This window comes from Sander vitreus, chromosome 5, assembly GCF_031162955.1.
Source record: "Sander vitreus isolate 19-12246 chromosome 5, sanVit1, whole genome shotgun sequence".
NCBI lineage: Eukaryota > Metazoa > Chordata > Actinopteri > Perciformes > Percidae > Sander > Sander vitreus.
Genome location: NC_135859.1, coordinates 28,589,738 through 28,602,262, shown reverse-complemented (window position 1 = coordinate 28,602,262; position 12,525 = coordinate 28,589,738). Strand labels below are relative to the sequence as shown.

At 41.3% G+C, this 12,525-nt stretch overlaps 1 protein-coding gene across 1 annotated transcript in view; it reads left to right on the top strand.

The window, feature by feature from the left end:
- The first annotated feature begins 722 nt into the window (after positions 1-722).
- LOC144518596 (metal transporter CNNM4) overlaps positions 723-12,525 on the top strand; it is a 48,414-nt gene continuing 36,611 nt past the window's right edge. Inside the window, exon 1 of the mRNA XM_078251387.1 lies at positions 723-2,175. Within this exon, the coding sequence (XP_078107513.1) occupies positions 762-2,175 (1,414 nt within the window). The 5' untranslated portion in view covers positions 723-761. The remainder of the gene's footprint in view (positions 2,176-12,525) is intronic.

Genomic DNA, 12,525 nt, shown 5'->3' with positions numbered 1-12,525 from the left:
GTTCTCAGGAGAACCAGTCAATAGGAGAGCCCCAACAAGCAACATATTGTATTGTATCCTATTATTTCATGTATATTCTGTATGTGTGCTGTGTGTTTGATATTTTGCTGCTGTAACACTGTAATTTCCCAATTTGGGATCAATAAACATCTATCTATCTATCTATCTATCTATCTATCTATCTATCTATCTATCTATCTATCTATCTTTCTATCTATCTAACAAAAGTTTACAATATTTTTTATCAGGTAGACATACAGACCTGGAAATTAATTGAAATAAAGGTAATTGCAATGTAAATGTCAATCTACAATGTCTGGACTGTTGCTAATGAAAATAAGAATGTAAAAAGAGATTATTGTGTATTAGGCTATTATGTGAATTCAGCTGAGTAGGCCTATTGATCAGCCCTCATATATAGTTTAGCTTTTATAAATAAAATATGAAATACATATTAAATAAAGTCCTTGCTATGTCTATGTTGTCAAATCTCCAAAATTGATCCTTAAAAAAAATTCAATCAGTCTGAAAAAGTAAGTTACATTTCTAAAACTCCACGTAGTCCACCTTAACACCAAAAAAAAATAAATAAATAAATATCAGACGACTTTAAAAATGAAAACTGAGGGGGCTCGGTCGAGTGACGTCTCTCCCGCTGATTTGTTGTATTTTCGAGGTATGCGGGTATGCAAATGAGCGAGGTAGACTCGTGGAAACGAGCATGTGACGTCAGTTCCCCTATTCGCAGAGAGCGAAACAACATGGCGATAGAGTCGAGTGGACGGAGGTTTACGCTAACTTTATTATTATTTTTTGGTGTTTTTGCAGGCAGGCAGGCTAAGGAGGCGGTGGCGGAGTCAAGAGTCGCGCCCCGGATACTCGGCATGAGACTGGAAAGGAGCGAGACGCCGGCCAAGACCACAGAGACAGGGGTAATTCAGGTGACCGAGGGCAGCGATACCTTATTTAGGTTCTACGGGCTTCACTTGCTCCCAAACAGCTCGGCGCTCATTAAGTTCACGGAACTTTACTCCAGCGATAAAGTGGATGATACTTTCGGCCATAACATGACCCCCTCAAATAGGACTTGTCCCAAACTCACAGAGGATATAGAAGTGAAGGGGTCCATGGTGGTAACGAACCAAAACACCTCCGGGGTGGTCAGCCTCCGGATCAAGCAGCTCCGCAAAAGCGAGGCGGTGAAGGTGTTCGGCTTGTGCGTCCGCGACACCCAGGAGAAAGATGAGACGTGGTACATGCTGGACGATAAAGACGGCAGAGTGCGTGTGGTGGAGGTGGCGAAGTCCATGCTGCCCATCTGGCTGCAGGTGATCCTCATCGCCTTCCTGCTAGTGTTGTCCGGCATGTTCAGCGGGCTCAACCTGGGGCTGATGGCGCTGGACCCGATGGAGCTCCGCATCGTGCAGAGCTGCGGCACCGAGAAGGAGAAGAAGTACGCGCGGAAGATCGAGCCCATCCGCAGGAAGGGTAACTACTTGCTGTGCTCGCTGCTCCTCGGAAACGTCCTGGTCAACACCACCCTCACCATCCTCCTGGACGACCTCACCAAGTCCGGGATCGGCGCTGTGGTTTCCTCCACAATCGGCATCGTTATTTTCGGCGAGATCGTCCCGCAGGCGCTTTGCTCCAGGCACGGTCTGGCAGTCGGGGCGAACACAATCCTTGTTACCAAGTTATTCATGCTGTTAACTTTCCCACTGTCGTGGCCCATCAGCAAGCTCCTGGACTTCGTCCTGGGTCAGGAGATCGGCACTGTGTACAACCGGGAGAAGCTGGTTGGGATGCTGAAAGTCACCGAGCCATACAATGACCTGGTGAAAGAGGAGCTAAACATGATCCAAGGCGCACTGGAGCTCAGGACCAAAACAGTGGAGGATGTCATGACGCCGGTCAGCAACTGCTTCATGATCCACAGTGACACCGTGTTGGACTTCAACACCATGTCAGAGATCATGGAGAGCGGATACACGAGGATACCTGTGTATGAGCAGGAGCGGTCCAACATCGTGGACATCCTGTATGTCAAGGACCTGGCTTTCGTTGACCCGGACGACTGCACCACACTCAAGACCATCACCAAGTTCTACAACCATCCTGTCCACTTTGTCTTCCACGACACCAAGCTGGACTCGATGCTGGAGGAGTTCAAGAAAGGTTTGTGGAAATAATTTGATGCTTTAACGGTGTGATGATAAATAGACCTATTCATTTTGTGGTTACTCCAAGACAGGTAGCAGGGATTTGTATCATGTGTGAATATTTTTCTTACCTGGAAAATAGAGGAGTGACAGAAATATTGACACCATACAGTAACCTGCAGTTCATTTTGACTACGCTCATAGTATTTGCTTGTTTATGAGACTGTCAGAGGTTATGGTTGAACCTGATGCTTATTTTTAAGGCTTTAGTTTGTAGTAGTGTGTTACGATTACTGCTCCTCTTTCCTACTACGATTTTCTTGTGTTTGGCAAATGTCACCGGCAGATTACCTAATTTTGCGGTGAAGGATAAAACACAAAAAGCAGCTGCATAGGTCTTCGATATCACAGTGAGTTCAGTCTGGCGAAGTGATCTACCAGGCTGTGTTTAAACAAGGAGGTTATAGCTGAGCTTGACCTTTGCCCTCTTTGTGGAGTAGGGCGAGCAATGAGCAAAAGTTTCCATCTTGGGGATCAGTATTATGTGGATTTATTCTGCCTCCAACACAGCATAACATTTTTTATATATTCATATATCCAATACATGGTTTTTATTTTAGGCATTTTGCTGATGCTCTCATCCAAGGATGTCAGGATAAACTTCAGCCTCTTGCAATGAAACGGACAAGAAACGGCCATGGTTACAATGTGCATCGAGCATTCTATTATAAGAAGACAGTCTCTGTTCACCAGACTCTTTTGGGTTTTGAGTATTTGATGTCAAAGGCATATTAGTTTCAAATTTAAAACTGCTAGTATTTACTCTGAGTTTCAGGCGGGATACTAAATTGAGCTGCCATCTTTATCAGTTACTACATTCAGTCTGTAGACATTCTCGGTAGGATTCCAAAAAGACAACGTAGGTTTATTTCTTACAATCCAAACCAATAAAGGTAAGCAAACACAGCGTTATTAGTCTAAAGCTGTGTTTCTGACTAAAATGACTCAGCTGAGAAGCGGCGTTGAGGCTTTGTAAGCAATCTAAAGTAACCTCAGGGGCGTTTTTGCGATTGGTGATATCAAAAACACGTTCCCGTTTGGCTTTGCTGCTTTTCCTCTTTCAAATCACTCACACAAATACACACATGTGCACACTCCCTCTCTCAGGAGGACATACACACACTGACGCCATACCCCACTGGGATATATTTTTCCTCTTTCAGGCATCTCCCATCAAGGTCACAGACAGTAGACATCCTTGCTGTCTAGCACAGTAAGGAATTAGACTTTCTTTCTCCGTAGTAGCAACAGTATCCGAATGTAAGACGTAGTAACGAAGGTAAAACATCACTAAACTTTGTCGGCAGCATCTTAACTAACTGTCTCTTAATTCACATGTTTCAGCGTCACTTATCTCAGATCAGCAGCTGTGGATTGACCTTTGAGTTGCTGTAGTGGTGCATGGTGTTGTTGTGTGACATTTAGCCAAGAAAAGGGCTCTGCGGCTCATCTAGTAATGCTGGCGAGGTGGGAGGGTTTGGCAACAAGTCTGGCTTCACAGAGAGTTGAAAACAATCTATGTTGGCTCAAAGCTCGACAGGGAGATTTACTGCAAGTAATTATGAGAATACACTCAGTTGTTGTGTATAAAGTGTGGAGAAAAGTGTTAAGTATTGAAATGTAGAAAAAACCAGCGGCAGAACTGCATTACAGCAATATTTACCTCGTTTGGACGATGATGAATTGAGAAAGGAGAAGAATACTTATGATTCGTCAAGTACTTAATTCACACAAGTGTACAAAAAAAGGTTTGCCATGCTGTTATTTTCATAAAACAATTTACTTTGGGCAATGCAACTGTTTGATCCCTTCAAGCTGTACTGTGAAATAAATCAGAACAGCTTGAAACCCTAATGTTTTGGAATATTTGCAAAAAGACAGCCAGATAGATAGAGCATGACAGAAATATTAGAGTTAGATATTATGGGAAAAGTCATGAAATGATGTGACATTGTGTGTTTGGGGCATCTGTAGAAGGTACCAGTGCATATGGGCAGCTCCAATCTCAGCTCATTTAAACAGCATATTGTTTTAGTTGGATCAGTGCAGTCCATCTAAATGTAGTCAATGTTTTCACTTATAGTCAGTTAACCAACATTTTAGTCCCGTTTTTGTTAACCCAGTGTGTCTAGTAGCTTAACAAACAATGAGTACAGCCAGAGAGATGGTCCGATACCATTTTTTGCTTCCCGATACCGATTCCGATACCTGAACTTGCGTATCGGCCGATACCGAGTACCGATCCAATACCTGTGTGTCATATATTTTATTATGTTTTAAGAACTGTATACTACTATCCCTGTATGGATGTGATATTATTTCTATCTTTGTTGTCGGTCTGGCTCAGGATAAACTCTTTGTGAAACATGAATGTCACAGAACGTTCTTTTAATATGCAGTTTGACAGTCCGTTATAACGGAAAAAGAACATAAATAAACTACTTTAACGTATTTTTTCTTTAGGGCTTTATTATGTGGTATCGGATCGGTGCATAAACTCCAGTACTTCCCGATACCAGCGTTTTTAGGCAGTATCGGAGCCGGTATCGGAACATCTCTAAGCCAGACATAGAGCCAGTACCATATTGTTTATGTAAAGGGGGCTTTTACTCCAAAGAGATCTGACACCTTAAAGGTAAAAATCTGCAGGTAAATAAACTAGGAACTGTTAACAGTAACAACAACCTGTCATTTCCTTTTAAAGCAGCATACATTCTTCTAATATTAAGTGTACTAAAGCCTTCTTTGTATGAGAGACTAACATTGGGTGGGGATATCTGTGAGTCAACTGTGTAAAATGTAGGCCTACTTCTATGAAGCTTATAATGGGATGAGGGAAAAGGTCCCGAATCTTGAGATGAGTATGAGAAATACAGGGTTGAAATGTATCCTTCTAAGCTTGTTGCATGTGAGAGCAGATCTGTGTACAAAAACACAGCGACGAGTACTTTATTCCAAAGAAGTTGCAAAAATGTATTTTATGTTACCACAGCAGCCTCCACGCTGCGGCCACGTTGACGTGGTAACGACGCCCCCCTCCCCTGACTCTCCCCTGACCTGACACCCCGCCTACATCTCAAGTTCCTCTCACTTGCCGCTTGGCATCAGTTACCACGGTGATGGCGGCATCCAACAGCGTCAGTATGTGTACACAAACTGTTTCTTTAGGTTGTGCTCTTTATAATCAAATCTGCTCTGTCAGCGCACAACTGTTTACTTTTGAAGTTCAGTTCTGTATTGATAGCTGTAGAAGTCATCAATACTTTATATTCTGACATTTCTCCTTCTGTGTGTGTGTGTGTGTGTGTGTGTGTGTGCACTCAACAGCTTTTTCAGTCAACATGATGTGACCTTTTTAGATGATATGAAATTTTAATGACACACTGGCTGTCATTGCAGGAAATAGTAACCGCAGATAGAAAACAATAACGTATGTAAGAAAAATAAACTTTATATATGTTATGTAATAATATAACAGGGTGTGGATTATATAAAATAGCTGTACAAGTTGTAGAGCATTTGAGATTTACTAAAATTACTAATAAAATATTGACAGCACCTATTTGTGCCTTCCCTGTACTTATCATTACTTGCAGGGGGGTTTAAATTCATGCAATCTGGACATAATTTAGAAAACACACAAACACAAGTGAACCATGAATTCACTGTAGGCACATCGCACTCTGTCAACAGACCGTCACATGTTTTACCCTCAAGCAGCGTGTTATATTAGTCTACATTTTGGCCTCAGGGACTTTAAATAATAGGCTACTACTATAGGATCAAGGAAACACATGCAAGACAATCGTTCCTTTGTATCTTTTTATACTAATTCTACCGATTTTCTTTCTTATTGATGGTAATATTGAGGAAGGCACAGCCCAAACTGTAGTAAAAAAACAATGAATTTTCATCAATTAGTTGATTTACAGAACATTTTAAAGTGCTCATAGTGTGCTTTTTGGCTTTTCCCCTTTCCTTTATTGTGTTATATATCTTTTTGTGCACGTTATAGGTTTACAAAGTGAAAAAGCCCAAAGTCCACCCCAAAGGGACTTACCATCTCCAACAGAAAACACTGCTCACAAACTGCTCCAGACAGCTCTATTGTAGTCCAGCCTTTACTTCAGAGACAAATGCTCGTCACTTTGTAACACACGTTATAATGCTCACCTAGCTGCTAGCGTGGCACGCCCTCATACTCTGCTTCTGACTGGCTAGCAGTGCTTACGTAGCTACTGCGCATGTGCGACTCCGAACAAAGATGGAACAGAAGTGAGATGCCTCACTCTGTAGCTAAAACGGAGAGCTCAACACACAGGGTGAAAAGAGGAGCTGCAGCAATGTGCAGTACAACAAAATATGGTGTTATTTGAAAATGAAACCACATAAACCTATTCTGGTAGAACCTCTAAATACAATTATGAACCTGAAAATCAGGAACATAATCAACAGATCTATCGCTAACGAAAATTATTGTTAGTTTCAGCCCTAGGGAAACACACAGCCAATGGTTATCCATAAAGATAACAATGTTACCGTTAACAACAGCTCTCAAGTGCTAGCACTAACTGCTGTACATGTGTACATCAAGTAAGCATGCTGTTTATCCTTGTTGTCCCTATAAAGTCACTGATTCAAAAATCAGTTTTGCAAACATTAGTTTTTTGCCTACCACCATTAGATTTTAAATCAAGTAAACAATTAGTTTTTCTTGCATTGGAGAAATTAGAATATTTATCTGCCAAAACTTTAATGTGTTGTTTAAAATGCAACATCACAAGACACAACACATATTATCAAGTGTTGTTTAGGCCTCCTGGTTATTTTTGTATACATTTCAGTTGTAATAACTGGACTTCTTTGCACTATTTATTTTGATTTGTGACACTACATTAGATAGGATGTGAGTAAGTATACAGGTCTTAGACTAGACTAAACACAACATTGCTATTGGAATGTGCCTCTCAGGAAATTAACTGCCTTGTGTTTCGTTTGCGATTGTCAGGACCGTCTGCATTGTCTGCTGTTTATCAGTTTTTTGGCACTTATCTGGCCACCCTGCCTAGCCTTTAGGACCCTGTTAGGTGTGCCACGGTTAAAAGAGCGTTTGTTAGGTAGCACATCTCAAGAAGTTGTCAGCAAGTTTCCCCCCCCCCCACACACACACACACACACACACACACACACAGGTAGACCTGAATCTCCACTCCTCCTTTTGTATAATGGGTGGGCCTCACTCACTCTTCCCTCTATCTCTCCCTCCAATTATCTTGTTTCTCTCTGCCCATGCCCATCTGTCCTTATTCTTCTGTTTCTTTTTGTTTTATCTAGCTGAAAAGAGCAGTTGTAAGTCACTTATAGCAGCGATTTGAATGTGATCAAATACCTGAAATCTTTATTGCTGCAAGAAAAAAACAATTTGTACAAAGCAGTTATCAGGTTATGTAACACACCACTATGTTCACATTAGCGCTGGATGTATGTGTGACTCGCAAAACGAGAATCTTCCAGATAATGCAAAACATCCTGGAAAACATTGTCAAATCCCTCCTAAATTATTCACTAAAAGCTGTTTATGGATCAATTTGAGGCCTGAAATAGACCATGCAGTTGATGCATCATGCTGTGTTTATTAATTGTTAAAGGTTCAGGAGTTTGGAGGGAACCTTTGAGCTCCTAACTCCCCATATTTGCTCATTTATTCACTATGTATGTGTATCTGATGGTGAAAACCCGTCCCCCTGGCATAACCCTGCCCATTTTTTCCACAAAATTCTTTTTTTTGGTTGTTTTCTCTATTATTTCGGACATTTTGTAACCAACGTTTGAACCATAAAAAAGATATATGGAGTCAATTTCTTCAGCTTTTTAAAAAAATCTGAAACTCATTACATTTGTGGGAGAAATTCAGATCTGAACACTTAAACTGGAATGTTTAGATGCTTTGTTAAGGATTATGTCGTAATTGTGGCTTCCACAACACAGTGTTTAGAGTAGGGTTAGCATTCAAAGTGTGTTAGACACAAACAAAGATGAAGAAGTGTAGAAATGTATTTTTTGTTTTTATGCGCTTCTCTTTGTCTTTTCAACATCAGCTTCAATATCACATAAGCATGAGAAAAGTGTGGCATCCTCGAAAAAGAGACATCATTCAAATGAAGCATTATTTAAGAAGTGGATCGGTCTAACATCCCCAAAGAGATGATGGATGCGTTTCTTAAAAAAGAGAAATACGATTTTTTTGTCTTCTTCATGTAGAGGCCATAAAGACTATCTGCTGTTCCTGTCAAACAAATTAGGAACACTACCGCAAGAGGGGTTAGCTGCAGATTTTTATTTTTTATTTTACAAAATACCTACCAACTATCTGGCCAGCCAGATCTCAAAAGCAGTCGCTGCCACTAGCATTTTTCCGCAGGTAGTAGTGCTCTGGTTTCATTTATGGAAGATAAAAGCTGAATGATTGATTCAGGTCTGCAACCAACGTTTTACTTTCACTGTTACGTGTGGCAGCTTCTAAAACACACACATAATCTAAAAGACAGACAGATAATTCTTTTATCTCTTAAATAGGTTCAGTGCCAGCTAAGAAAGTATATTCTTGCATTGGCTGCTGCTATTTTTAGGCCATAAAGTACGTTTTGTTTGACAAGAAGCACATCTTTGTCATTGATTGTCTCACCGTCTTCCTTAGCAGATGAAGTTTGCACATAGACAGAATTGTAAATTGTTTTGTTGAATTGTAAGTTTCCATTTTTCTGAGCATGTTCAGGACTTTATGTCCATCTGGCTTAAAAATCGAGATTGAAAGTTTCATGCTTGACCTTGGGAATTATTCACACCACTATTGGTGGCCCTAGACTGCACAAACCTTTACTCTGCCTCATCAAGACTCATACAATCAGCAGCTGGAAACCAGTGCCAGACAGTTTTCTCTCTCATTCTCTCACTTCTTATCAGCCGCCTGCTGCTTCTCTCTCATTTCCTGTCATGTCGTTGTAGCTCGAAGTGCTGACTGTGCAGTCGCAGTCCTCTCAACTTCAACTTTTAGTGTGTGATTTTTGTGTGTGTGTCACACACACCAACACTTCCAGACTTGTGTGCCATAATCAGTCAGCATGAAGAAAAAGCAGCTCAGCCCGAATTTCTTGATCTCTTAAACACAAGCACACAGAGCCGTCTTGTCTATTTGTTTGAACTGAACGGAGGTTTACACATCATATTGCAACGAAATATAAACGTAGTAGCGGGATCCCTCACATGTTAAAAACTATTTTGGATAAGCGTATCGGGCTCGAGGCGTTTTCGTTTCAGATTGTTTTGGCAACTGGGCCAGTTTGGTATCCAAGTTTTGGTGCCATAACCAAATAGATATCAATGGATTAAGTGATGCAAAGATAATTCATTGCCAACTCTTTTAAAAATGTATGAGTCGTTGAAGTTGTTAGAAATATGCCAAGCATTTTACAGCTTTGACAATGTGAGGATTAGCTGCTCTACTATGTTTTATATCATTTTAAACTGACCATCTTCAGGTTTTGGGGGCTGTAGGTCGGACAAAATGAGACATTTGAAGAAGTCACTGTGGGACGATAAATCAAATAATTGAGAAAATTATAGACAGATTTTTGATAATGAAAATAATTTTCAGTTGCTTGCAACCCTAGATTGGTTCTTTAATAACCTCTTAGAGTTGTAAAATCCTGACTCATAGGTGAATAAACTGCTCTGCACTATCTTGGTGTCTGATAAACCTTCAAACCTGGTTTATATTTCATCTCCTCACTGATACTCTTTGGCAGCATGTCAAACTATTTGATTTTTCTTTTTTTAATGCAATGCTATTCTAAGTCTGAATTCAGCCTTAAACTTAACCCGTCACCGCCTCTGCTGTAGCCAAAAGTGGTGAGCATGTCGACATGAGATGCAGGAAAGTAGTTTTGTTTCTAAAACAATCAGTAATAAAATGTAATCTGCTAAGCAAAATATAGCCATTTCTTTACAGCTCTACTGTCCCTTCAGGCCAAACCAGAGTAGATTTATCCTCAAAGGGCTTCAGTTTTAGCTGGAAAAACAGGTTAGAAGAGCTTGACCTGTCCCGCACAATAAGAGAGTGTGTGTGTGTGTGTGTGCGTGTGTGCGTGCGTGTGTGTGTGCGTGCGTGCGCTATTTACCCAAGTGTGTGTACATGTATGAGCATGCATATTTGTAGCGGTGCGTTTTGTTTTATCGCCGCACAGCGCGCATGTTTTGCAGTCGGCAGAAGTGGTCAGTGCTGCTGACATGTAGCCGGCTGGTTGGGTTTTTGTGCGTGGGCGGTATGCGTGTGGCATTCCTTTCCCATACAGTCCCATCGCTTACGCCCTTTTGTCGCTGATGTTTCAAGTCAACAAACTGCCCGGCTCGCATGCTTTTGACGGACGAGCCAGAGGGCAGAGAAACAAACTGGAGGGTCACCCGACCTGCTGGGAATATCTGTGTGTTCAATATGATGAAAGGAAACTGAGAAAAGCAAACAAATCTTCACATATTAAAAGCTGTCAACGGGTAATCAACTACAGAAACAGACTCAACACTCCTTCCTTAACTAAAACCACTACATCACACAGAAAACTGCAACCTGAAATAATGTGTGAAAATGGGTTATTCATTTCCTTGGTAATGTTATGGTGTGTTCAGTCAAAAAGAGAAGCTCCATCTTAAAGCTTAGCAGAGTTTAGTGTTCGTAACAAAGGTCAACGCGTTTCTCGGTTTCCCTTTCAGCAAATTGTTCTCCTCTGCTCTCACATAGTCTTCTGTGTCCTAGTTTTTAATTAAATCTGTGGGTGATTTTCTTAGCACAAAATGTCTGCATTGGCGTTGCATAGTTTGAAGTAGAATTGACTGTACATAAAAAATATATATTGTCTTTCCCATTTGTAGTTTCAGTAGACCTGTTTTTGAGTCTGAAATTACCTGATTCTGTCAACATTGGTAGGTAGAGCGTTGTCCATTGATAGCAGGATTGGTGGTTTGATCCCTGGCTCCTGAGCCATACACTGATGCGGTAAACACCCCCTTGAGGTCGAATTACCCACTCGGAAAGTCGGGAGAACGACACCAACCACCACCTCACAATCCAACATGGCCGCTACACGCATCAACAGTAGTGAAAGCTGTATGAATATACTGTTTTTAGCACTTCTGTAGTACTTTTGTCTCATTTAATTAGCCGTACACTCAGTACTGCCCATCTTCTATCTGTAGACATGTTGCTACAGTGTTTGCACGTCCAAAATACCTCAGCTGGCATTGTTTACAATGGTTAATCTGGCTAGAGTCCCTCTACACCCATTTTTCCGACTTGTAACTGGAAAGCGATCAACTCTGGTATGACGTCATACCCAGTTCCGATCTCCGACTTCCGTGGTAAACGCAGCATGAACCCCAGTTGCTCCTGATTGTTAAGCCAGCACTCAGCATGATAGCTTTCTGCCATTTCCCTGTGGTTGTGTGTGTAAATGAGTGAATGAAAGGCCCATTGTAAAACAGCTATATAAATGCAGTTCATTGTAACTTTGTGACTTTATTTTGACTTTCAAATTCCCCTGCACTGAAAATCCAAGGCGAAATTAAAGCTTGAAAACATGCACATATAATAAAAAGCTGAGAGCAGTTAATAAAGGATTAGTACACTAATTGATATGGTTTATATGAAAAAGTGACATGAGTGACGTCCAAGGTGACAAGTTACAAAGTCAAGGAGCACTGACGGCAATCACTGTCACCTCAGTAGAACGGGTGAGGGATGGATTTTATACAAAAACAAAAAAAGTCTCCTGTCATGTAAGATTCTCAGTTTGATAAGTGACATCTGTTTGTATTTCTGTGTGAGCCTGAGGTGAGCGTGCTGCTTTAAAACACACACATCTCAGCAGCTACAGACACACAGGAGCTGGGTGACTTTGTGGTTTTTTAAATTGTAGACTCAGCTGACACAGGTCAAACACTGAATGCATGAGGCAGCCTGTACTTGGCTGAACCTCTCTCTCTCTGTGTGTGTGTGTGTGTGTGTGTGTGTGTGTGTGTGTCTGCGCGCGCCTGCCTTCTCTGAGGGACTCAATAGACTCTCAAGTGACTCTCCAGTAACTGGGGGAGAGTATGTCCCCCGGGGTCCTACTTCCTCTGAAATATTGACTCAGCACCACAGGGAGAACACACATACACACACAGACTGTCTTTTCCATTACACCATATCTAAGGCACTTGCAGACCAGTTAATGTGTGGCCATCCAAGTGCTTGTCACAATTAGGGATGTCTTGA